The following is a 24844-nucleotide window of genomic DNA, read 5'->3' on the forward strand; positions in this document are numbered from 1 at the left end:
ACACTAAATGTAAATGGACTAAATGCTCCAACCAACAGACATAGGGTATCAGAATGGATAAAAAAACAAGACCTATCTATTTGCTGTCTACAAGAGACTCATTTTAGACCTGAGGACACCTTCAGATTGAAAGTGAGGGGATGGAGAACTAACTATCACACTACTGGAAATCAAAAGAAAGCTGGAGTAGCCATATTTATATCAGACAAAATAGACTTTAAATTGAAGGCTGTAACAAGAGATGAAGAAGGACATTATAGAATAATTACAGGGTCTATCCATCAGGAAGAGCTAACAATTATAAATGTCTATGCACCGAATATGGGAGCCCCCAAATATATAAAACAATCACAAACATAAGCAACCTTATTGATAAGAATGTGGTAATTGCATGGGACTTTAATACCCCACTTACAACAAAGGATAGATCACCTAGACACAGGATCAATAAAGAAACAAGGGCCCTGAATGACACATTGGATCAGATGGACTTGACAGATATATTTAGAACTCTGCATCCCAAAGCAACAGAATATACTTTCTTCTCAAGTGGACATGGAACATTCTCCAAGATAGATTACGTACTAGGTCACAAAACAGCCCTTCATAAGTATAAAAGAATTGAGATCATACCATGCACACTTTCAGACCACAATGCTCTGAAACTTGAAATCAACCACAGGAAAAAGTCTGGAAAACCTCCAAAAGCATGGAGGTTAAAGAACACTAAAGAATGAATGGGCCAACCAGGCAATTAGAGAAGAAATTTAAAAATATATGGAAACAAATGAAAATGAAAACACAACAATCCAAATGCTTTGGAATGCAGTGAAGGCAGTCCTGAGAGGAAAATACATTGCAATCCAGGCCTATCTCAAGAAACAAGAAAAATGCCAAATACAAAATCTAACAGCACACCTAAAGGAAATAGAAGTAGAACAACAAAGACACCCCAAACCCAGCAGAAGAAGAGAAATAATAAAGAGCAGAGCAGAAATAAACAATATAGAATCTAAAAAAACTAGAGCATATCAATGAAACCAAGAGTTGGTTTTTTGAAAAAATAAACAAAATTGATAAACCTCTAGCCAGGCTTCTCAAAAAGAAAAGGGAGATGACCCAAGTAGATAAAATCATGAATGAAAATGGAATTATTACAACCAATCCCTCAGAAATACAAGCAATTATCAGGGAATACTATGAAAAATTATATGCCAACAAACTGGACAACCTGGTAGAAATGGAAAAATTCCTAAGCACCCACACACTTTCAAAACTCAAACAGAAAGAAATAGAAAACTTGAACAGACCCATAACCAGTGAAGAAATTGAATCAGTTATCAAAAATCTTCCAACAAATAAGAGTCCAGGACCAAATGGCTTCCCAGGGAATTCTACCAGGCATGGAAAGCAGAGATAATACCTATCCTTCTCAAGCTGTTCCAAAAAATAGAAGGGGAAGAAAACTTTCCAGACTCATTCTATGAAGCCAGCATTACTTTGATTCCCAAACCAGACAGAGACCCAACAAAAAAGAACTACAGGCCAACATCCCTGATGAAAATGGATGCAAAAATTCTCAACAAGATACTAGCAAATCAAATTCAACAGCATATAAAAAGAATTATTCACCATGATCAAGTGGGATTCATTCCTGGGATGCAGGGCTGGTTCAACATTCGCAAATCAATCAGTGTGATACATCACATTAATAAAAGAAAATATAAGAACCATATGATCCTGCAATCGATGCAGAAAAAGCATTTGACAAAGTTCAGCATCTCCTTGAGAAAGTCGGGAAAGAAGGAATATACTTAAACATCATAAAAGCCATTTATAAAAAGCCCACAGTTAATATCATCCTCAATGGGGAAAAACTGAGAACTTTCCCCCTGAGATCAGGAACATGACAGGAATGTCCACTCTGACTGCTGTTGTTTAACATAGTGTTGGAAGTTCCAGCATCAGCAATCAGACAACAAAAGGAAATCAAAGGCATCAAAATTGGCAAAGATGAAGTCAAGCTTTCACTTTCAGATGACATGACATTATACATGGAAAACCCGATAGACTCCACCAAAAGTCTGCTAGAACTGATACATGAATTCAGCAAAGTTGCAGGATTCAAAATTAATGTACAGAAATCAGTTGCATTCTTATACACTAAGAATGAAGCAACAGAAACACAAATAAAGAAACTGATCCCATTCACAATTGCACCAAGAATCATAAAATACCTAGGAATAAACCTAACTAAAGATGTAGAAGATCTGTATGCTGAAAACTATAGAAAGCTTATGAAGGCAATTGAAGAAAATACAAAGAAATGGAAAAACATTCCATGCTCATGGATTGGAAGAATAAATATTGTTAAAATGTCAGTACTACCCAAAGCAATCTACACATTCAATGCAATCCCAATCAAAATTGCACCAACATTCTTCTCGAAGCTAGAATAAGCAATCCTAATATTTGTATGGAACCACAAAAGACCCCGAATAGCCAAAGTAATTTTGAAGAAGACCAAAGCGGGAGGCATCACAATCCCAGACTTTAGCCTCTACTACAAAGCTGTCATCATCAAGACAGCATGGTATTGGCACAAAAACAGACACATAGACCCATGGAATAGAATAGAGACTCCAGAATTGGACCCAGAAAAGTATGGCCAACTAATCTTTGACAAAGCAGGAAAGAACATCCAATGGAAAAAAGACAGTCTCTTTAACAAATGGTGCTGGGAGCACTGGACAGCAACATGCAGAAGGATAAAACTAGATCACTTTCTTACACCATTCACAAAAATAAACTCAAAATGGATGAAGGACCTGAATGTGAGACAGGAAACCATCAAAACCCTAGAGGAGAAAGCAGGGAAAAACCTCTTTGACCTCAGCTGCAACAATTTCTTACTTGATACATCTCCAAAGGCAAGGGAATTAAAAGCAAAAATGAACTATTGGGACCTCATGAAGATAAAAAGCTTCTGCACTGCAAAGGAAACAATCAACAAAACTAAAAGGCAACCGACAGAATGGGAAAAGATATTTGCAAATGACATATCGGACAAAAGGCTAGTATCCAAAATCTATAAAGAACTCACCAAACTCCACACCCTAAAAACAAATAATCCAGTGAAGAAATGGGCAGAAAACATGAATAGACACTTGTCTAAAGAAGACATCCAGATGGCCAACAGGCACATGAAAAGATGCTCAACGTCACTCCTCATCAGGGAAATACAAATCAAAACCACGCTGAGATATCACCTCATGCCAGTCAGAGTGGCTAAAATGAACAAATCAGGAGACTATAGATGCTGGTGAGGATGTGGAGAAACGGGAACCCTCTTGCACTGTTGGTGGGAATGCAAACTGGTGCAGCTGTTCTGGAAAACAGTGTGGAGGTTCCTCAAAAAATTAAAAATAGATCTACCCTATGACCCAGCAATAGCACTGCTAGGAATTTACCCAAGGGAAATTTACCCACAGGAGTGCTGATGCATATGGGCACTTGTACCCCAATGTTTACAGCAGCACTTTCAACAATAGCCAAATTATGGAAAGAACCTAAATGTCCATCAACTAATGAATGGATAAAGAAATTGTGGTTTACATATACAATGGAATACTACGTGGCAATGAGAAAGAATGAAATATGGCCTTTTGTAGCAACATGGATGGAACTGGAGAGTGTTATGCTAAGTGAAATAAGTCATACAGAGAAAAACAGATACCACATGTTTTCACTCCTATGTGGATCCTGAGAAACTTAACAGAAGACCATGGGGGAGGGGAAGGGAAAAAAATTTAGAGAGGGAGGGAGGCAAACCATTAGAGACTCTTAAAAACTGAGAATAAACTGAGGGTTGATGGGGGGTGGGAGGGAGGGGAAAGTGGGTGATGGGCATTGAGGAGGGCACCTGTTGGGATGAGCACTGGGTGTTGTATCGAAACCAATTTGACAATAAATTTCATATTTAAAAAAATTAAAAATAAATAAATAAAGACAAGACTGAAAAACCTTTAGCTAGAGTGACTCAGAAACAGAGGACTCAAAATCAGAAATGAAAGAGGAGACATTATAACTGATACTACAGGAATACTATATGAGAGACTACTACAAATAATTATATGCCAACAAAATGGATAACCTATAGGAAATGGATAAATTCCTAGAAACATACAACCTACCAGGACTGAATCATGAAGAATTGAAAGTCTGAGCAGACAAATATTAAGTAAGGAGACTGAATCAGTAATCAAAACCTCTCAACACAGGAAAGTCAGGACTAGATGGTTTCACTGGTGAATTCTGCCCAATATTTAAAGAAGGATCAATGACAATCCTTCTCAAACTATTCAAAAAAACTGAAGAGAAGGAAATAACCCCAAACTAATTTTACATGGCCAACATTACCTGATACCAAAGTCATATAAGGAGCCTACAAGACAATTACAGACAGACATACCGGATTGACATAGATGCAAAAATCCTCAGCAAAATATTAGCAAACCAAATTCAACAGCACATTAAAAAGATCATTCACCAGGGTCAAGTGAGATTTATGCCTGGAATGCAAGGTGGTTCAATACACACAAATCAAATCAATGAAAGAGATACACCGTAATAGAACGAGATAAAAATCTTAAGATCATGTCAATAGATGCAGAAAAAGCATTTGACAAGCACAACAACCTTTCATGATAAAAATGCTCAGCTCAACAAGTTGAGTACAGGAGGAAGACACCTCAACACAATAAAGGCCGTCTATGACAAACCCACACCCAACATCATATTCAATGGCGAAAGGTTGAAAACTTTTCCTCTAAGACCAGGAACGAGCCAAAGATACCTACTGTCACTACTCCTAGCCAGAGCAATCAGTTAAGAAAAAAATAATAAAAGGCATCCAAATAAGAAAAAGTGAAACTGTCTTTGCTTGTAAATGATATAATATTATATAGAAAATCCTAAAGATACCACCAAAAAATCACTAGAACTGACAAATTCGGTGAATTTGTAGGATACAAAATATACAGAAAACAGTTATGTCTACACACATTAACAACAAAACATCTAAAAAAGAAATAATCCCATTCATGGTAGCATCTAAATAAAATACTCAGGAATAAATCTAATCAAGGATGTGAAAGTTTTGTAGGGTGAAAACTATAAGACTTTGATGCAAGAAATTGAAGATGACACAAAGAAATGGAACCCGTGTTCGTGGATGGGAAGAATATTGTTAAAAAGTCCCCACTGCCCAAAGCCAACTGTAGATTCAGTGCAATCTGTATCAAAATCCCAATGGTGTTTTCCATAGAAATAGAAAAACAATCCTAAATCTATATGGAGCCACAGAAGACCTTGAACAGCCTAAGAAATGCTGAAAAGAACAAACCTGGAGGCATCACACTTCCTGATTTCAGCCTACACTACATGGCAGTATGGCGTGGGCATGGCATAAAAACAAGCACATAGGCCAATGGGATAGAATCGAGAGCCCAGAAATAAACCCCTGCATATACAGTCAACTAATATTTTTTTAATTATTACTTTTTTAATTTTAGAGAGCACAAGCAGTGGAGAAGGACAGAAGGTCAGAGAGAGAGAGAGAGAGAGAGAGAGAGAGAATCCTTAAGCAGGTTCCACACTCAGCACGGAGCCTGACGCAGGGCTTGATCCCATAACCCTGGGATCATGACCTGAGCCAAAATCAAGAGTCAGACGCTCAACCAACTGGGCCACCCAGGCGCCCCTACAGTCAACAAATACTGACAAGGGAGCCAAGTTACTTAGTAGGGAAAGGACAGTCTCTAAAAATGGTGTAGGGAAAACTGGATGACCACATGCGGAATGAAATTGTACCTCTATCTTACACCACTCACAAAAAGTAACTCAAAATGGATAAAACAGATAAAGACTTAAACATTAGACCTCAAACCATAAAACTTCTAGAAATAAACAGAAAAAATCTCCTTAACGTTGGTCTTGGCAATGTGTTTTTGGAGATGATACCAAAAGCACAAACAACAAAAGCAAAAATCAACAAATGGACTACATCAAACTAAAAAGCAAAAGACACAACACAATTAAAAAGCAACCTATGAATGGGGGGAGGGGATATTTGCAAACCACATATCTGGTAAGGGGTTAATAGCCAAAATATAGAAAAACTCATACAAATCAATGGTATTAAAAACAATCTGATTTAAGAAGGGGCAGAGGATCTAAACAGACATTTTTTCAAATAAGACATAGGATATCAAGATGACAAACAGGTACATGAAAAGATGCTCAACTTATCAGTAAAGTGTAAACAAAAACCATAATGAAATATCCCCTCACCTTGCATCAAAAAGAGGTAACAAATTGGGGCATCTGCGTGGCTTAGTCGGTTAAGCACCCAACTCTTGATTTTGGCTCAGGTCATGATTTCATTGTCGTGAGACTGAGCCCTGTGAGATTCTCTCTCTCCCTCTCCTTCTGCCCCTCCTCCACTCACGTGCACATTCTCTCTCCCTCTCTTTCTCTCTCTCTCAAAAAATTTTAATAAAAATTTTTAAATCTTTAAAAAATGAAAAGAGGTAATAAGTATTAGTGAGGGTGTGGAGAAAACAACCCACATGCACTGCTGGTGACAATATAAATTGCTTCAGTCACTATGGAAAACAGTATGGAGATTCCTCAAAAAAATTAAAACAACCAACCGTATGACCCAGAAAATCCCACTTCTGGGTATATATCGAGAGAGAGAAAAACAAGATATAAAAAAGATAATTGTACCCCCACACTTACTGCAGCATTATTCACAATAGCCAAGATACAACCTAAGTTGGATAAAAAAATGGACGAATGGATAAAGATGAGGGGGTGTGCGCACATGTGCGGGCACACACACACGCACACGCACACACACACGGGAATATAATTCAGCCATGAGAAAGAGGGAAATCTTGCCATTCAGGATAACATGGATGGACCTTAAATATATTATGCTAAGTGAGATAAATCAGAGAAAGATGAATACTGTATGATATCACTTATATGCAAAATCTCAAAAAACTGAACTTTGTAGAAACAGACAAGAATAGTGGTTTCCAGGGGCTGCAGGTTGGAGGAATTGGGAAGATGTTGGTCAAAGGGCACAAACTTGCAGTTAGAACATGGATACATTCTGGCGATCTAAGTCATAGCATTTTGATTATATTAATACTGTATTATATACTTCAAAATTGCTAAGAGATTAAATCTTAAATATTCTCACCACAAAAAGAAACCATGATTATGTGATATGATGGAGATATTACACAGTAGTAATCATATTTCATTATATAAATGTACCAAATCAACACATTGTATACCCTAAACTTACACAATGTTACATGTCAATTATGTATCAATTTAAAAAACAGCTCACAGTTCATTAGAATATTAAAAGGGGTGGGGTAGGAATCTCTTCCCAAAAATATTAAGCCATTTTTCCACACCACAAAATGGTAAAATTAGTTGGTAAAATTAGTTTACTACATAGAGAAAAATAAAACTGGATTCCTACTAACATGACACAAGACGGTAGCCTCCAAATGGATTAAATACCTAAAAGTTAAAGTAGAACAATGTCATTATACAAGAAAACAACTTTCTGACTTAGTGTAAGGAACTTCTGAAGCAAACCATAGTGAAAAATTTGATCAATTTGATTTCATTAAAATCAGAGAAACAAAACCAAATAACAAAATAGTGTAATTGGAAATCACCCCCAAAAGTGGTGAGTTCCTAGTAATCTTCACCATTCTTTACAGTTGCATAGCACCACATGGTATGGATGTACAACAGTCGTCCGTGAATAGTCACAGAAGTTGTTTCTAGTATTTTGCATGTATCAATGAATACGCTTAAGCACATGTATCTTCATAATGTTAGATAGTTATCTTTAGGGTAAAGTCCTAGAAGTAGGATTGCTGAGTAAGTTCCTGTGTAGTTTTGTTAAGTAGTGCCAAATTCACCTCCCAGAGAAGTTGTTGCCCATTTGCACTTCCTCCAACAATGTATGAGAATGCCGGTTTCCCCACAACTGCACCAACAGAATGTTGTTATATTTAAAATTTTTACCTGTCTGTGAGAAAATATATCAATGTTTAGACTTGTCTTTTTCTATAATGAGTGAACTTGAACATTTTTTCATGTTTGAAGGCCATTTTAATCTTTGTGTGTCAGTTCATGTCTTTTTTCCATTTGTTTATTGGGGTTTTGGTCTCTATCCAATTTTTTGTGTTTTGTTTTTTTTTTTAATCTTTATTTTTGAGAGAGAGAGACAGAGACAGAGTGTCAGCAGAGGAGGGGCAGAGAGAGGGAGACACAGAATTTGAAGCAGGTTCCAGGCTCTGAGCTGTCAACAGAGAGCCCAACTTGGGCCTTCAACTCACGGACTGAGAGATCATGACCTGAGCTGAAGTCAGATGCTTAACCGACTAAGCCACCCAGGGGCCCCTATGTTTATTTATTTTTGAGAGACAGAGAGACAGAGGGTGAGCGGGGGAGAGACAGACAGAGAGGGAGACACAGAACCTGAAGCAGGCTTCAGGCTTGGAGCTGTCAGCACAGAGCCTGTGTCACAAATCACGAGATTATGACCCGAGCCAAAGTCAGGCACTTAACTGACTGAGCCACCTAGGTGCCCCTCTCTCCTTCAATTTTTAAGAGTTTTATTTATTTGTTTGTTTGTTTATTTATTTTATTTAGGGATATAAGCCCTTTGTTATAGGCTATGAATATTTTCTCCCAATTTGTCAGTTGGCTTTTTGTGATACTTTTGTCAAACAAAATTTTATTATTTTATATAGTCAAATTTATCAAGCTTTTATTATGAATTTTGAGTTAAATTTAGGATCCTTTTCCCTACACCAAAGTTAGAGAGGAATTCACCAATGTTTTCTTCTAGTATTAGTATAGTTTCATCTTTTATATTTAGATTCCTAAAAACCCATTTGGAGTTTATTCTTAGGTATGGGTCTTATATTTTCCAAATGGCTATCTAGTTGTCCAACAGCCATTTATTAAAAAGTTCATCTTTATCCCATTGATTTGAGATGCCACATTGACAGCATATATTAAATTTATTTATGTATTTGGGTTTAATTCTGTGTTTCCTATTTTTATTCTATCATGACCACAAATTTTAAAAGGCTCTCAACACTGCCCCAAAATGCAACTACAATCCCCTAGTATTGTTGACGTCCTCATTTTCTGACATCACTACATTTGACCCTCGAATAACGTGAGTTTGAACTCAAGGAGGTCCACTTCTACATGGACTTTTCTCAATAAATACAGTACAATGATGTAATTGTATTTTCTCTTCATGATTTTCTTAACATTTTCTCGAGCTTACTTTATTGTAAGAATATAGTGTATATAGTAATACATATACAAAATATGTGTTAATCAACTGTGTTATCAGTAAGGCTTCTAGTCAACAGTAGGCTATTAGTAGTTAAGTTTTGGGGTAGTCATGTTCTACAAGGATTTTCGACTTGCTGGGGGTCAGTGCCCCTAATCCCCATGTTCAAGGATCAACTGTATTTTACTCTTTCTCTATTCAAACCCAAGACTACCTCTTTTTCTTGCCAGCTTATTACTTCCTGTCACATTTTCCATTGAAAACATAGATGCAATCAAATGAGACCTACCTGGTCTTCCCACCATGAAATCCAGGAATCTGCCTGCATCTGTACCCATGTGCTCTGCCTTCCCTCCAGGTACGATGGATGGACTCTCTGCTCTTATCTATGGCCAAGACTTTCATGTTGTATATTGGAACCCATCACCTCTCTCCCCCTCAATGTCTTCACCCCTGCAACTATCCCCTCTCTGGTAGCAGCAATTTCTACCTCCCTCCTACATCTTTCTCATCAGCATAAAAGCATGCCTTTTGATCACCCATTTCAAAAACCTGACAGAACCAAACTCCTCAGTTATTACCCCTCTGTCTATCTGTAACACTTATTAGAGCCCACAAAGATCATCAAATCCCCTCCACAGTGCTGTACATAATTTTTATTATTTTATCTATATGATAATGACTTCAAAAACATGGGAAGGCGCTGATCTACATGGATCCAAGAATGAGAACAGGTGCTGAAGTCTTCAGTGGATGAGAGGGAGAGACCAGAAGATCTGTAGATAATGCAATAAAAAAAGGGTAAGTAGATTATGGAGTTCTGAAAGGATTTAGGGAAGAAGGGTTGAATAATGATCTCAAAATGGCAATAAGGAACAAGGATAACACCATAACTGCCTGGACTACTGATAAATGGGCTGTCTCTCTTTTCCAACTACTCAGCTGAGATAACACACTGAAAACCAGGGAGCCTAGCACTTGACACATAAGGGAAGGTAATGTTTGTTGAACCAAATCAACTACAGGCCTCACATACAGCTGTCTTGCAGCATATGGAATTTAGTGGACTTATTTCCAAGCCCCTGCAAGAAAATCTGCCTCTTCTGACTTCCTGTCCCATGACTGATTCCAGTTCACAAATTTGGAGTCCACCAACAGCCCCGCTCCCTTGAATCTGCCTGTAAACCAATCTTGCCCCCTCATGCCACCATTTTGGCTGCCCCTCTTCTAACTCTGGCCTATGAACTTCTGCTCTGGCCATAATGGAATAACAGAGACCAGATGTATTCTTTCACCTCAAACAAAGAATTAGACAAAAGATAGAAGACACTGGACAAAAGAGTGCAGGAGAGTGATTCCTGGGCAAAGAGAAATAAACCAGGTATAACTGGGAAGTGCCCTACCTCATTGCCTGAAAAGTTTCCAGACCAGAGCACAGAGCACAGTGATCTTGCCAAGTTGAAGAGATAGAGTCTGAAGTTCAAGGAGGCCAAGGCATCTAGAATTGTGGGGACAGAATATGGGGAAAGGAAGAGAAGAGAGATCCCCTAAGTCTCTGGCTGAGTACTGAGCTGCACTAGCATGTGAGAAAATCACAGAGACTAGGAAAAGAACCAACAGAGGAAAGTAGGTGGAACCATTCCCATGCTTATGCAGGGCTAGGAATAACCTGCTTTCCCACCAGCCAGAACAGTGAGACCTCTTACACCACAGCATTGAGTAGAGTCTTCACAAGTATCTCATCATACTAGTGGGGTTGAATTAGCCCTAGACTAAAGGCTGCTCTAGACTTGCCCTAACGGAGTATAAAAGCAAGTCTCAAAAGGATCAAACTGATTTCAAACCCCAAAGCCAAAAAATATTTAAAGGAAGACAAGATCTAGCACCCAGCAACATATAATTCACCATGTCAAGCATCCAGCCAAAAATTACCTAACATGCAGGAAAACAAGAAAATACAATCCATAACCAGAAAAAAAAAAAAAATCTACAAATAGACCCAGAATGAAACACATGATAGAATTATCAGATAAGGACTTTAAAACAGCTATTATAAATACACTCCACATGTTTGAAAGTATGAGAAATGATGAAAAATGGAAGTCATAAAGGAAAACCCAAATAGAACTTCTACAGATGAAAAATACCTCTAGTACAAGATGTACTGAATATCCCAATTAGATATTATAAAGGAAATGGCAACAGAAATTGTCCAAGATAAAACAGAAAGACAAAGAAAAATGTGTAAGCATCAGTTAGTTGTGAGACATCAAATGACCTAATATATGGGTAATTGGACTGGAATAATCAGAAAAAAATATTTGCAGAAATAATGGCTTGAATTTTTCCAAATTACATGAAACCATATAAACCTGCAGATCCAAGAAGCTTGATTAACCCCCAATAAAGAATTATGAAAACAACTATACCCAAGCTCCTCATGATCAAATTACATCACCTCTTTAAGGCCTCTCCTCTCCCAAACTAGGAGATTACTATTCTTAAAGTCAGTGCTTAACTATACTATCTCTACTGTCCAAAGATTTTCAATAGCTTCCCACTGTCCATCAAATAATGTCCAAGTCACTTACAGAATTCAAGGTTGTCTATAACCTAGCTCCAACTATTACTGCAGCATTTTCCCACATTTCTGTTTGCTTGCACTTCACTCCAGGCTACTAGGCTACTCATAGTTCCCTGTTCACCAGATCTCCCTGGCTTCCAGCCTCCACTGGAGAGCATATTATGAAATCCCTCCCTCCTTTCAGGTGTCAACTAAGGAAATGCCACCTTCTCTAGAAAACTTTTCTTATCACCCATGTATCATCTTATCCCTTTTCTTCTCATGGGGTCAGCATGTTCTCCCCTATCACCACCTTAATATAAGTTTTATCTTTCCCACTAGATTATAAGTACCTTAAGGGTATTAAGTACCTTGAGGGCCGGCCAGGTCTTGTTTTCACATAGCCTCTTGGCTCTGAAAGGTTTGGGAACGAATGCATGGTAGCACATGTTCCTTACTCAGGGTGGTGAATGCGTTTTAAAATAAGCTGGTATTTCCTGAAGATGTAGGAAGACCCCCTCCCAGATCACTACTGTAGGAGTCCCTCAGGGCTCTTGCACAACAGAAACAGGGATGGAAGAGGGCAGAGGGCACAAATTGGAGCTGCACATCACCACCATACCATCCTTCCCAGGGCTGTGGGGCCTGACCGTGCAGGGGGGCAGGGAGGGTGACCCCAAGTCTCCTCAGCAGCTCCACTGTACCCAGGAGCTGTTCTCCTGGAGAACAGGCAAAAATGGATCCTGTCCCCTACCCCACCCTCATGCCTCTGCTTGGCCTGGTGATGCCAGAAGTACCTCCTCTCCAGAAATAAGCTTGGAGGAACCCTACCCAAGGTGTTCAGTACTGCAATGAATTGGCTAAGGAAGGCTACTTTACTGATGCAAATGAGGCTTATTTCTCACAGTCAAGGCTCACTGGCACCACTGGCTTGCTAGCACCACCCAGAAAACAGGCAGGTAAATGCATAGGGTTCTTATCACTGCATGGCCAGTACCCTATTGCGGACCAGAAGAAATCATCTCAATCTTCTCTTCTCTCAATTCTGTCCCCTACTAAAATCCTGCCTTGGGAAGCACAGAGCAGCAAGGCCCCAGGCAAAGGGGTTAAAGAGCACAGGGTCCCAAGCCAGTCAGCCTGGGTGGGACTCCCAGCCTTCCCATTTACAAGCTATGTGATCTTAGCTTAGTTTTTCCATTAGTAAGACAGGAATAGGAAGTGCCAACCTCCCGAGGATATTGTAAGGATGAAATGGATTGATGTATAAAGCTCTTAGAGTATTGTCTGGCATCTAATGAGTGCCATGAATTAAATGATGATTGTTTTTATTCTGTGCTGCATCCTAGTCTTTTCCCAAAGAGAAATCTTCACATTTGTTTGGGTCCTTCCTATAGCCAGGCTGAGCCTCCCACCTTATCAACCCAAGTGGAAACTGTCTCAATTCAATGACTTTAGACACGTGCCCTCCCACCTCTCCCCATCCACACTGCATTCTACTAGGCCTTACACGAAGCTGTGGCCATCTCCCAGATGATCTCTTCCAGATCAGCCTTCCTCACCTCTGCGGGGCACCCCAACCAGCACCTGGCAGAGGCAGTGCCCCATATATGTCACTTGAATAAATGGATGAATTAGTCCACTGGGATGAATTAGTCCATCCCATTGCCTTCTCTTGACACTCCCTCCAGGACACCAGATGTCCTGCCAAAACACAGGGACAGATACCCTGATCTACTAGGGAAAACAAACATTTTTAAACCCCATCTCACACACAAATGGTTATAACTCTTTCAAGACAACCATTTCCACAGAGAGCTCCTGGCTTGTGTCAGAAGGAAGCTTTGAAGGAATGGTAGAAAACAGGCCAGGAGAGGGAAGTAGAAGCTTCTCTGCTCCTCATTTAAAAAGTGACATGAAAGCAGACTACTATGAACAACTAGGTCAACAAATGGACAAATTAGAATAAACGGAAAAAAAAGTAAAAACATATAACCTACCAATACTGAATCAGGAAGAAACAGAAAATCTGAACTGATCAATTATTAGTAAAGAGATTCAATCAGTAAAAATCTGCCAAAGAAGAAAAACCCAGGATCAGGTGGCTTCAGAGTGAATTTTACCAAACATTTAAAGAATTAACACCAATCCTTCTCAAACTTAAAAAAAAAAAAAAAGAAAAAGAAAAAATCAAAGAGGAGGGAGCATTTCCAAACTTACTTTACAAGGCCAGCATTACCTGACCAAAGCCAGAAAAGGACACCATACAAACCAATATCCCTATGAATATAGGTGCAAAAATTCTCAATAAAATACTAAGACACCAAATTTAGCAGCACATTTTGGGATCACTCACCATGATCAAGTGGGATTTATTTCAGGGATGGAAGGTGGTTCAACATACGCAAATCAATCAGTGTGATACACCTTATTAACAAAATGAAGGATAAAAATCATATGATCATCTCAATAGATGGAGAAAAAACATTTGATAAAATTCAACATCCGTTCAAGATAAAAACTCTTAACAATTTAGGTGTAGAAGGAATGTACCTCAGCATAATAAGGGCATATATAACAAGCCCACAGCTAACATCATGCCTAGTGATAAAAGGGTGAAAGCTTTTCCTCTAAGATCAGGAATAAAACAAGGGTGCCCACTCTTGCTACTCTTATTTAACGTAGTACCAGAGCAATCAGGGAAGAAAAAAATAAAATAAAAAGCATGAAATTGAAAAAAAAAAAAAGTAAAATTGTCTCTATTTGTAGATGACATGATTTTCTATACATAAAATCCTAAAGACTCCATCAAAAAAACTGTTAGATCTCATCAGTGAATTCAGTAAAGTTCCAAGATACAAAATTAACATATGGTAACATATTTATACACTAACAAGGAATTATATGAGAAGAAATAAAATTATCCCATTTACAATAACATTAAAAACAAAGAATAAATTCAGCCAAGGAGGTGAAAGATCTCTACACTTAACACAAAACATTGATGAAATAAACAGAAGATAAAAATGGAAAGGTATCCTGTGTTCATGAATTGGAAGATTTAATACTGTTTACATTTCCATATTATTCAAAGCCGTCTAGAGATTCAATACTATCCCTATCAAGATTCCAATGGCAAATTTTACAGAAGCAGAAAAAAAAATCCTACAATTTATATGGAAGCACAAAAGACTTAATAGCCAAAGGAATCCTGAAAAAGAAGTATAAAGCAGGGGCATCACACTTCCCGATTTCAAGCTATATTATAAAACAACAGTAATTAAAATAGTATGGTAGGGGCGCCTGGGTGGCGCAGTCGGTTAAGCGTCCGACTTCAGCCAGGTCACGATCTCGCGGTCCGTGAGTTCGAGCCCCGCGTCGGGCTCTGGGCTGATGGCTCAGAGCCTGGAGCCTGTTTCCGATTCTGTGTCTCCCTCTCTCTCTGCCCCTCCCCCGTTCATGCTCTGTCTCTCTCTGTCCCAAAAATAAATAAACGTTGAAAAAAAAAATTAAAAAAAAAAAAAAAATAGTATGGTAAACGCATGAAAACAGATACAGACCAACAGAACAGAAGCGAAAACCCAGAAATCCACCCCTGTATATAGAGCCAAGTAATATTTGAGAAGGGAGCCAAGAATACTCAATGGTGAAAAGATGGTCTCCTCAATAAATGGTGCTGAGAAACCTGGATATTTACATGTAAAAGAATGAAGGTAGATCCCTATCTTGTTCCACTCACAAAAATTAACTCAAAATGGATTAAAGACTTGAATGTAAGAGCAGAATCCATAAAACTACTAGAAGAATCCATAGGTGGTAAGCTCCTTGACACTGGTCATGGCACTGGTTTTCTGGATATGACATCAAGAGCATATGCAACAGAAGCAAAAATAAATAAGTGGGACTATATCAAACTAAAAAGCTTCTGCACAGCAAAAGAAAATAGATCAACAAAATGAAGACAACCTACAGAATGAGAAAAAATATTTGCAAGCCATATATCCAATAAGGAGTTAGGAGCCAAAATATGTAAAGAACTCACACAACTCAGTTGCAAAATATATTTAAGTACATATATATATGACATATTATATATACACTCTTACATATAATATATATGCTATTATATATTACGTCATATATATAATCATAATATATATAATATATATATGACAATTAAAAATGGGCAAAGCACCTGAATAGACATTTTTCTAAATAAGGTATACAAGTGGCCAACAGGTACATGAAAAGGTCCTCAACATCACTAATCATTGGGGAGATGCAAATCAAAACCACAATGAGATACCACTCCGTATCTGTGAGAACAGCTATCATCAAAAAGATAAGAGATCATAAATGCTGGTGCAGATGTAGAGAAAAAAGAATCTTTATCATTCTCCCTCAACCCCAGGCAGACTTCACTATTAACAGAGGCAGTTTAAAGAACTGTGTTTCAGAAGAAGCACTGTGACCCTTCCTCAGCTGGGCAGTCCTGCTCGGAGCGACCCTGAGGCTTCTGCTGAGTCTCCACAGCCTTGTTGCCCCAGAGTAAAACGGGAGCATCATTTGCCTGATGATGTAGATTCCCTAGGTGCCCACAATGTTGGGCACTATTGTTCAATCAAAAGGACTGAAGACTACCTATCAAATCTGTTTCTTTAAAATATTAACACACTAAAAATGTAGTAAAATGTGTACAAAATTAGCTTCATGGTCTCTCTTACGCATACTTAATAAAGGCACTCTAAAGCACATTGTGCAGACCAATCAGTGAGACTGTGCTGGTTTACCACTTCTGTTTTTCACCTGTTGGGATAACCTTGAACACAAGCCCTGGGCACGCCTCGCCCCCTAGACACAGACACCTCCACCTTCTCCAACACTGTTGTATCATCTCTTCATTCTGAATCACCACCGCCGAAATTTAAAAAAAAAAAAAAAAAGAGAGGAATCAATTTTCCTTCACAGAAGAAATTATTTTATTCCATTTGAAAAAAGTAAAGGATACAGATAATTATTCTTTGCCTGGCAAAAGCCATTTTCCCATGGGACTCAGCTCTGCCTGGTGAAGTTAATGGTGACACATTAGAGAAACCTGTGGCCTCCAGGGACACAGTGAGCACAGACATTTGGCTGGAAGAGCATTCACATGATCAAAACATTTCCTGGAGCAAAGATTCACAAGCTCATTTTATCGTGAAGACCACTGTGGTTTTGAAGAAAACATTTAACTTTGAAGATACTTTAAATTTACTAATTGAACCCAGGGCAAATCATTTTTCACATGGCTGAGAGGAGAAAAATTAGAAGCCCATCTCAAGTACCCTCCTCTTACACGATGAAATCTTCTCAACTTATCTCTAGGTCTGATGTGTCAAATGACATAAATCACACTCAAAGCTCCCTATCTGTGCAGTGGGTCTTCCTCCCTGGTGGCAGGCTTCTCAGAGGTTAAGCCACCAACCACGTAAGCCCATTTCCACTCTTCCTTGGGACCGAGATGGGTTCTGGCCACGCAGGCTCTTCAACCCTCACCCCACACACCCCTGCTGCACCTGCAAGGCCTCAGAGGCTGACCCGGGCCTCTCCGGAGCCTCCACATTGAGCACGACTGCTGCTGTGTAGAAGAGACAGGAAAACCTCAGGCTGATGGGTGCCTGACCCCTCTTTAATGGCCTCCACGGCAAGGGTCACCATGAGGCCCTCCATTAAGTGTTTGGTCTTTAACATCATAAGCTGCACTATACAGAGAGCGTATTTACCCAAAGAAAAACACTGAGTCCCTTTCTAGTGCAATGGTTCTAGAATTCCTTAGAATCAAGGAAGCTGCAGGAAGCATACCCATCCTCCCTGCACTTCCCTTCCAGGTACACACAGGGGCTGCTGCTCTCAGCAACACTGGACTGGTGACTGTTCAGCCTTAGAAGCATCACACGTTGGGACCTCGGTGATAGGCACTCATTCTTCTCTCTGCACCTACTCAGCTCCAGACACTGGCAACAATTCCTTCTAAGAATGCTAACTTAGGGAATCTGGTTAGCCACTGCAGTGAGAATACACCCCAGGTGAAACTGAGCAACAGCCCCAAGTGTTCCAGCCAAGACATGCTGGACACACCATGCAGCAGCTTAAAACAGGCCTGTGCGTCACTAAGTTAGCTCTGGAACTACAAAGAACAGAACTGCCATTTACTCAATATTAGAGCGATTTGGATTTAGGGCATTTTCAATTCTAGAAAGGACACTGCCTCAAAAAAGCTAACTGGTGGGGCAAATATGAAGTAGGGCCAGTTACAATGGTTATCTGTCAGACTCCAAAACAGGGTGATACTCAACGCTACTGGACAGCTCCTTTGCCAGGGAGACAAAGAACATCATTTGTCAGATGGTCATCCCCTCACAGCAGGCAGGGGACACCGCACACAGCCAAGTGACCAAAGCTGACCCCAGAGGCTCCCACACTGAAGGTCCAAGGCCGCTCTTCAACTTCCGAACACATCCAACTTGGGGGCCCACACAGTGCCAGTCCACAACATACCTTCAAGAAGTGACACCTGCCATGTGAAAATGTTTCTCTTGCTGTTAACTTCTGGATGTAGGAGGCTGAGGGTGCTGGTGTTTTGGCTCCCACAGCCTTGGGTTAGGCAAGCCTACTCCCCAAGGTGAGTGTTACTGAGAACACAATCGTGTTTTCTGAAACGTGTCCGTATGTCACAGAAAAGGAAATGCGGCACCCAAGGCTCTGGCCGATGGCAGGTGATGCATGTTAGGAGGTCAAATGCTGACACTGGCCGGATTCTTTAGGAACAATGATGGCTAGTTCCCTGCCCGGGTGGTCTGACTGAACTGGCTGTCTGAAGAGGGGATGGTTGGCACTGGGACGGCTACTCTGGGGGCTTGCCCTGGAACTGCACTCACGGTCATCGAGCCATTGGGGACAGTGGTTGTGTTCAAGCCGCTGGGGATCTCGCCAGTAGCCTGTATTTTAAAATAGACCAAATAAAACACTGGTAAAACAATCCCAATTAGAAGCATGATAAAAACAGCATTCCACCACTGAATCCCACAGTCTGCACCGTTTGTTGGGGTCTTCGGAGGCGCTGGAAGCAGCGGCTGACTGGAGGTCTCTCCACAGCAGCTTTCATTTAAAAAGATTTCTGACTGCACGGCGCGCTCAATATTCTGGTCAATGCCCTTAAAGAAATCCGTCAGTGGGCTGGACAGGGCACTGGCGCCTACAGCTGCCCTGTCTGGGTCTGGCAGCTCCTCGAAGGTCACTCTAGTCTCTGAGGATGGGCTTGGGACGGGTCTGAGTTCTTTGTGGGTCTCTGTTAGGATCCCATGATTTTTCACTGGGATCTTAATAGATTTCAAAGCATATAAATCTTGTTCTCTGATGAAGTTGTTGACTTTCTTGATATCTGCGACCTAGGGAAGTCATGAAGACAAACATCATCAACTATGTAAACTCCTTAGAACTAATATCCAAAAAGTAGCTCTTTCCGAAAGAGGATCCAAGCCCACCCCCCTTTAAGACCCTGATGAATATTGGAAAACTGCACCTGCACACATAATGAATTTAGCCTGAATAGCTGTTTTTTCGCTTTAACTCAGCCTTATCACAGTTCCAAGCAGATTTACAAGTTTGAGTAACATATAATCGGTTTTTGGAAAAGCGTTTTTTGTTTGTGTACAGTGTGACTGCAACAAAATGTTTTTAGGTGAAACCCAGTCATGGTACCAAAAATGCTATAGTGGCCCTTTCTACTTCTTCTAACTTCTGAGGCAACAATGCCCCCGTCTGGCTGACTTCCCTCCCACATCAGAACCCAGTACAGTAGCTGATTACATTAGCGATCGCCAGACCAAACCTCAGCCAGCTTGACACTCAGAACCGACTTTAACTGTCATTTTGTTTTAAGAGGTAAGTCCTCATGATTCTACCATGTTTTCATGCCCAGAAGTACTGTATGGTATATAAACTTATTTTGTAGATACAAGCAATCGAGAGTTAATTCACTTTGAGGGTTTCCTAACACTTATGATACTTAGTAACACGTAGGGAATCACACGGATCTAGGTGGAAAGTACGGACTGAAATCTCTGATTCAATATTAGGACTCCAGGAGAAGAGGCAGCACTGTGGGTTTCACAAAGTAACAAAGAGCAAGACAAATCTTAAGGGAGGGGTGGTGCAAAATTTAAGTCAAACCCTCCCTCAAGCTAATGTTTGGAACTTAATGAAAGTGTCAGAGATGGACTTTAAGGTTTTAACTCCTAAGTCCACTTTAACTAGAGTGTAACTACGGCCAACAGACCTTTAGACAGCACCTTTTTCAAATCAATCATCTCCATTATTTTACTTATTGAGGAATTGTTTTTATCATCTAGTTGAACTGGGGCCGTGGACATGTTTAATTTACCATGTCCTGAAACTAAAGTATAAGGTGCTTGAGACCTTTTTGTCTTTGCCCTTCATAAACTAAACACCAAAATTTATTTACTTTCAATAGGAAAACTGATTACTTATTGGAGGCATTATAAGTACAGTCTTCATGGCTTAATTAAGCCCACTTTTCTAAGAAGCCCACTGCATCCACTCAGATCTTTGTAGGGTAGGATTCATTTGCGGCCCATGTTCAATAAACCATACAGTATGCCTACTAGAAGCTGGTTAGAGAGTCAAATATAAATCTCAGTACAATTGAGAGACCACTATGTGTCCCTAGGAGGTCAGCCTGTGTATTTCCTCTGGGAAATACCACAACATCCTATACAATGTGTTTAGCCACTTGAACCTCGTTAGATAAATAACAAGACACTTTAAGGAAGAAAAGATTTTTAAAACAAATTGGTTAGACAGCCTTAGAGGAGGCCATAGGAAGTTATAACACAGTGTTATTAGCAAAATGAAATAAAAAGTTTCAATCTAGGAGAAAATGCAGCAATAAATACTTTCCTACTTACTTTGCCATGTTAATCACTCTGAATGCTAAAAACATAATTAAAGAGAGAAACAGGGTTATACAGATACACAGCGCACACAGGCTAGATCATGCAGTTCTAAAACAGAGAACATCAAACTTGACCAATCCAATAGGCTGCAACCAGCAAGAAAGTGTCAGAAAAAGAGAAGTAGCCAAAAAAAAAAAAAAAAAGCAACCCTACCAAACAAATCTTGGATAAATTCTGCATGGCATCTTTGGCCCTGGCAGGTCTTAAACAAAATATGCTCAAAACTATATAAAAAAGGTTTCTGAAATTACTTGGAGGGACAGGGAGAGAAGTGCTCTGCAGAGAGAGAACTGGCCCAACACCTGAGATTCCTAACCCTCACTTTTTATGACCCCAAGGTTCAGAACTCAAAGCACTTCACCTGCGTTCCATCTCGGGCCAGATGGGAAACCCCTTCACCGATACCACAGGCCTCTGGACACCACCCCTGGGGGGGGGGGGTCAGGAAGGGGCAGCAAGGGACCCCACCCTTCAGTGAGGTCCTCTGTTCCTCTAAATACACAGGAGCCACCTTCACCCGTGGGGTTTCTTACTTTGCAGCCATACTGAAGAGCGAGCTTGTTGAGGCTGTCCTCCTGGGCCAGTTCCCGCTGAAGCAGCACCACGTCCCCCGCTCCTGGCTGGTGAGGGTGGGGGGCACCCTTCTTCTGGCGCTCCTTGCCCCGGGGCCGCAGAGCCACGCGGTGGGACTCTTCCTCAGAGGAGTCCCCTGAGTCCCCACCACCGTTCTCAAACATGTAAACGTGGCTGGTCGGAGTCCTACAGACAATGGCTGGGCCTTGGAAGGTCTTGGCTAACACTTCCTTCTGCCTCATTTTCTTAACTGAAAACCAAACCCCAGGGTTAATTCCACACAAGGCACATCCATTCCTCTTGCGGCTACAGTACAGGTAAATGACTTATTGCTAGAGAGATTACTCCCGTCCCCTTCCACTATAAATACTCGACAGATACCGTCAGTACAAAAAAGAATGTGTTTTATGCTAGCTCAGATGGAGGGTGAGGGAAAGGTAATTGCCTAATTGCACACTTTCTGCATAGAAAATGAAAAGAATCGCGGGGCACCTGGGTGGCTCAGTCGGTTAGGGTTCTGACTTCAGCTCAGGTCATGATCTTGAGGTCTGTGAGTTCGAGCCCCGTGTCGGGCTCTGTGCTGACAGCTCAGAGCCTGCAGCCTGCTTGGATTCTGTTTCCTTCTCTCTCTCTGCCCCTCCCCCGCTCGCGCTGTTTCTCTCTCTCAAAAATAAAAAAAAGAATAAAATAAAAAAAGAATCCCTCTTTCCCTCTTATTCCTCATCCAGAGCCGTGTCTCCCCAAAACCCATACAGATAAAGAAACTTCTCTTTTGGGTGTCAGAGAAGTAGAGAAGCTACCAAGATCCCCCCCAAGCAGAGAGGTTCCCACCCTCCCTGTTCTGTGAATCTTAACTCGGAACTTTGTACAAAACAATTCTTGTTCATTACTTTACACATTCCAAAGTATCCTCACCAAGAAGGTCAAGACTTAGGGCTCTTACTTATGAGACCTAGGGGAGTACAATACTCTCGATTTCAAGTGCCGAAAGCTTGAATTACACACTATGCGGGGCAAGTTGGGGAGAAAATACTTGTCGAGCTAAGAAATTCGTCCAGTTTCTCGCAGGTCCCTCTGCCTTCATTACATCCCACGTCTGGTTTTTATTTTCACCTCCTGCCAAGTGCCAAAGCCACGCTACCCCCTCTCCCCTCTTCAAACTGTCCGAATGAGGTTCCAGACACGAAATCTCAAACACGGGGAATGACAGCCTCCGAAAGAGCTGGCATCAGAACCCGGGGGGGGGGGGGCCTTCGGGGACCGCCGGGGGCCCCCCCCCGCGGCCGTGCCGCCCACCCCCTCTGACCCGCATCCTACAGAACCACGGGCCCGGAGGAGGGAGGCGGCGGGCGCCCGAGGACCGGCCGGCCTCGCCATCCGAGCTCGGGGCCTGCGAGGGGCCCCGGCGGCTCCCAGGCCTCAGTTTCCCTCAGCGCTCCTTCTGTGCCAGGAGGGCGGTCCCCAAACGGGCGCTGACAAAATCAAAACGGGGCGCGGCCCGCTCCTAGGCTTAGATGGGCGGGACCCCAACATTCCCCAAAGACACGACCTCTGACCTCTGCCCTCCAACCCCGAACAACCTCCAGCCAGCCCCCGACGGTGGCGGTCACTGCCCCTCCAGAGGCAGGAAGCTGGCCCACCCGCGAGCCGACCAGCTGGGCGAAGCAGCCGCGCCACTGAGGGCCCGTGCTGTCCCCCACCCAGGACCGCGGCCCCTCCTGCAAACCCCGGTACCTCAGCACCAGGGATCCGCCGAGACTCGCCGCCGCCGCCGCCGCCGTACCTGCTGATTGGCTGCGAAAATCAGCAGGTCTCCCGGGGGCGGGGACGGCGAGACAGCCAATGAAATCAGCGCCGCGCAGGCTCTGGAATGAGCCGGGTTGAGCTAAGTCGGTACCGGAAGCTCAGCCCGGGGGCGTGGCCTGGGCGGGGCGGGGCTCCAGCTGTCCGACACGACTCTGGCCCCGCCCTCCTGCCTGCCACGGCGGCACCAGCTGGTCCCAGCTGCAGGTTTTGCTTCTGCTGTAGGCTGTAAGACCCCTTACCACCCTCTCCCGGTCCTCTGCTGACCCTCAGCTTCCTCACCTGTAGAAGAGGCCTGTGTGTAAATGATGTTTAACGAGGGGGTGGATTCCCAGGAGAGCGGGTGTCCCCTGCTGAGGCCTCCCTCTGCGAAGCGGCTCCTCTGGGCTGGAAGGACCCCGGGTCTCCACATCTTGAGCCCTTACCACCACAGGAGGCGTTTGCCCCGGCCCGCTCAGGAGGACACAAAGTCCACCAAAGTAAAACACCGAACCTCGACAACACGGACCACAACAACACCATTTACCCAATGTCGATGGTGGAGGACTCCTTAAGCCTAATAGTGAAGGGTGAACACTCTCATGCACGAAAAGCACAAAGGTTTAAAACTTCAACCCCCAAAAAGGAAACCAAAATTAAAAATCAGACCGTAACCAGGGGAAAATAATTGCAACATACACCACAGAAGATTAATATCCTTAACTGAGACACACCTCATCGAATTAATGAGAAAGTCATGAAGAGCCCAGTAGATAAATGAGTGGGGACAATTCACCAAAGAATACAAATGATTAATAGGGAAGAAAAATGAAACCTCAGTAGCAATCAAATTAAACTACAAAGCAAAAGGATAAAAACAAAAATATCTCTCCCTTTTTAGGCTTTCCATCCTAGTCAAAATAAAAGTGAAATTCCTTATCTTGGGAGACAAAGCCTAGGATGATGTGAGGGCTTCAGTCCAGTCTCTGCCATTTACTCATTCTTTTTAGCCCCTCTCCCTTTTTCTGCTGGATTTTAAACACCCAGATCTCCCACCCCTGGCCCTTCACAGGAATGTCCTTCTTTCAGCTGCTGGTAGGGTTGGACTTTCTGACCCCCAGGCCTCAGATTAGTCACTTTCTCAGCAGAGCCCTCCCTGTTCCCCCCACATGCCAAGGCTCTCCCTCCATTTACTTGTTAATTGCCAGTTAATTTACTTGTTTAATTGCCAGAATCCTCCTGTCCCTAATTATCGCCTGTTGCTCACCACAACCTGTGTCCAATTCAAAGCCTACACTCAGTAAAGACTGGTTCAACAGGAGAACCATTAAGTCACTTGACCCGGGCTACATAGGAGCTACACAGGAGGGCAGTGGCAGCAGCAAAATCCAAATCCTAATGTGTCTGACTCCAAAAGCCCAGCTGGCAGCCACAGCTGTACTCCTGGCCCAGAGGGCTTGGTCATGGCCCGGTGGATTTGGCAAGTCTAGGTATCAGAATCGAAGAGTG

General features: G+C 41.8%; 1 protein-coding gene across 4 annotated transcripts in view; it reads right to left on the bottom strand.

The window, feature by feature from the left end:
- Window positions 1-23328, bottom strand: part of LYSMD4 (LysM domain containing 4) — a 30275-nt gene extending 6947 nt beyond the window's left edge. Inside the window, exons 1-3 of one of the 4 annotated variants that reach the window (XM_040493789.1) lie at window positions 23288-23328; window positions 21514-21803; window positions 16922-19393 (exon numbers count right to left, since the gene is read on the bottom strand). In XM_040493789.1, the coding sequence (XP_040349723.1) occupies window positions 18782-19393; window positions 21514-21795 (894 nt within the window). In that variant the 5' untranslated portion in view covers window positions 21796-21803; window positions 23288-23328 and the 3' untranslated portion in view covers window positions 16922-18781. The other 3 variants (XM_040493788.1, XM_040493790.1, XR_005796253.1) reach the window with 3 other exon arrangements.
- Between the last annotated feature and the right edge of the window lie 1516 nt (window positions 23329-24844).

This window comes from Herpailurus yagouaroundi, unplaced genomic scaffold (assembly GCF_014898765.1).
Source record: "Herpailurus yagouaroundi ecotype Mexico unplaced genomic scaffold, PumYag 185, whole genome shotgun sequence".
NCBI classification, from domain to species: domain Eukaryota; kingdom Metazoa; phylum Chordata; class Mammalia; order Carnivora; family Felidae; genus Herpailurus; species Herpailurus yagouaroundi.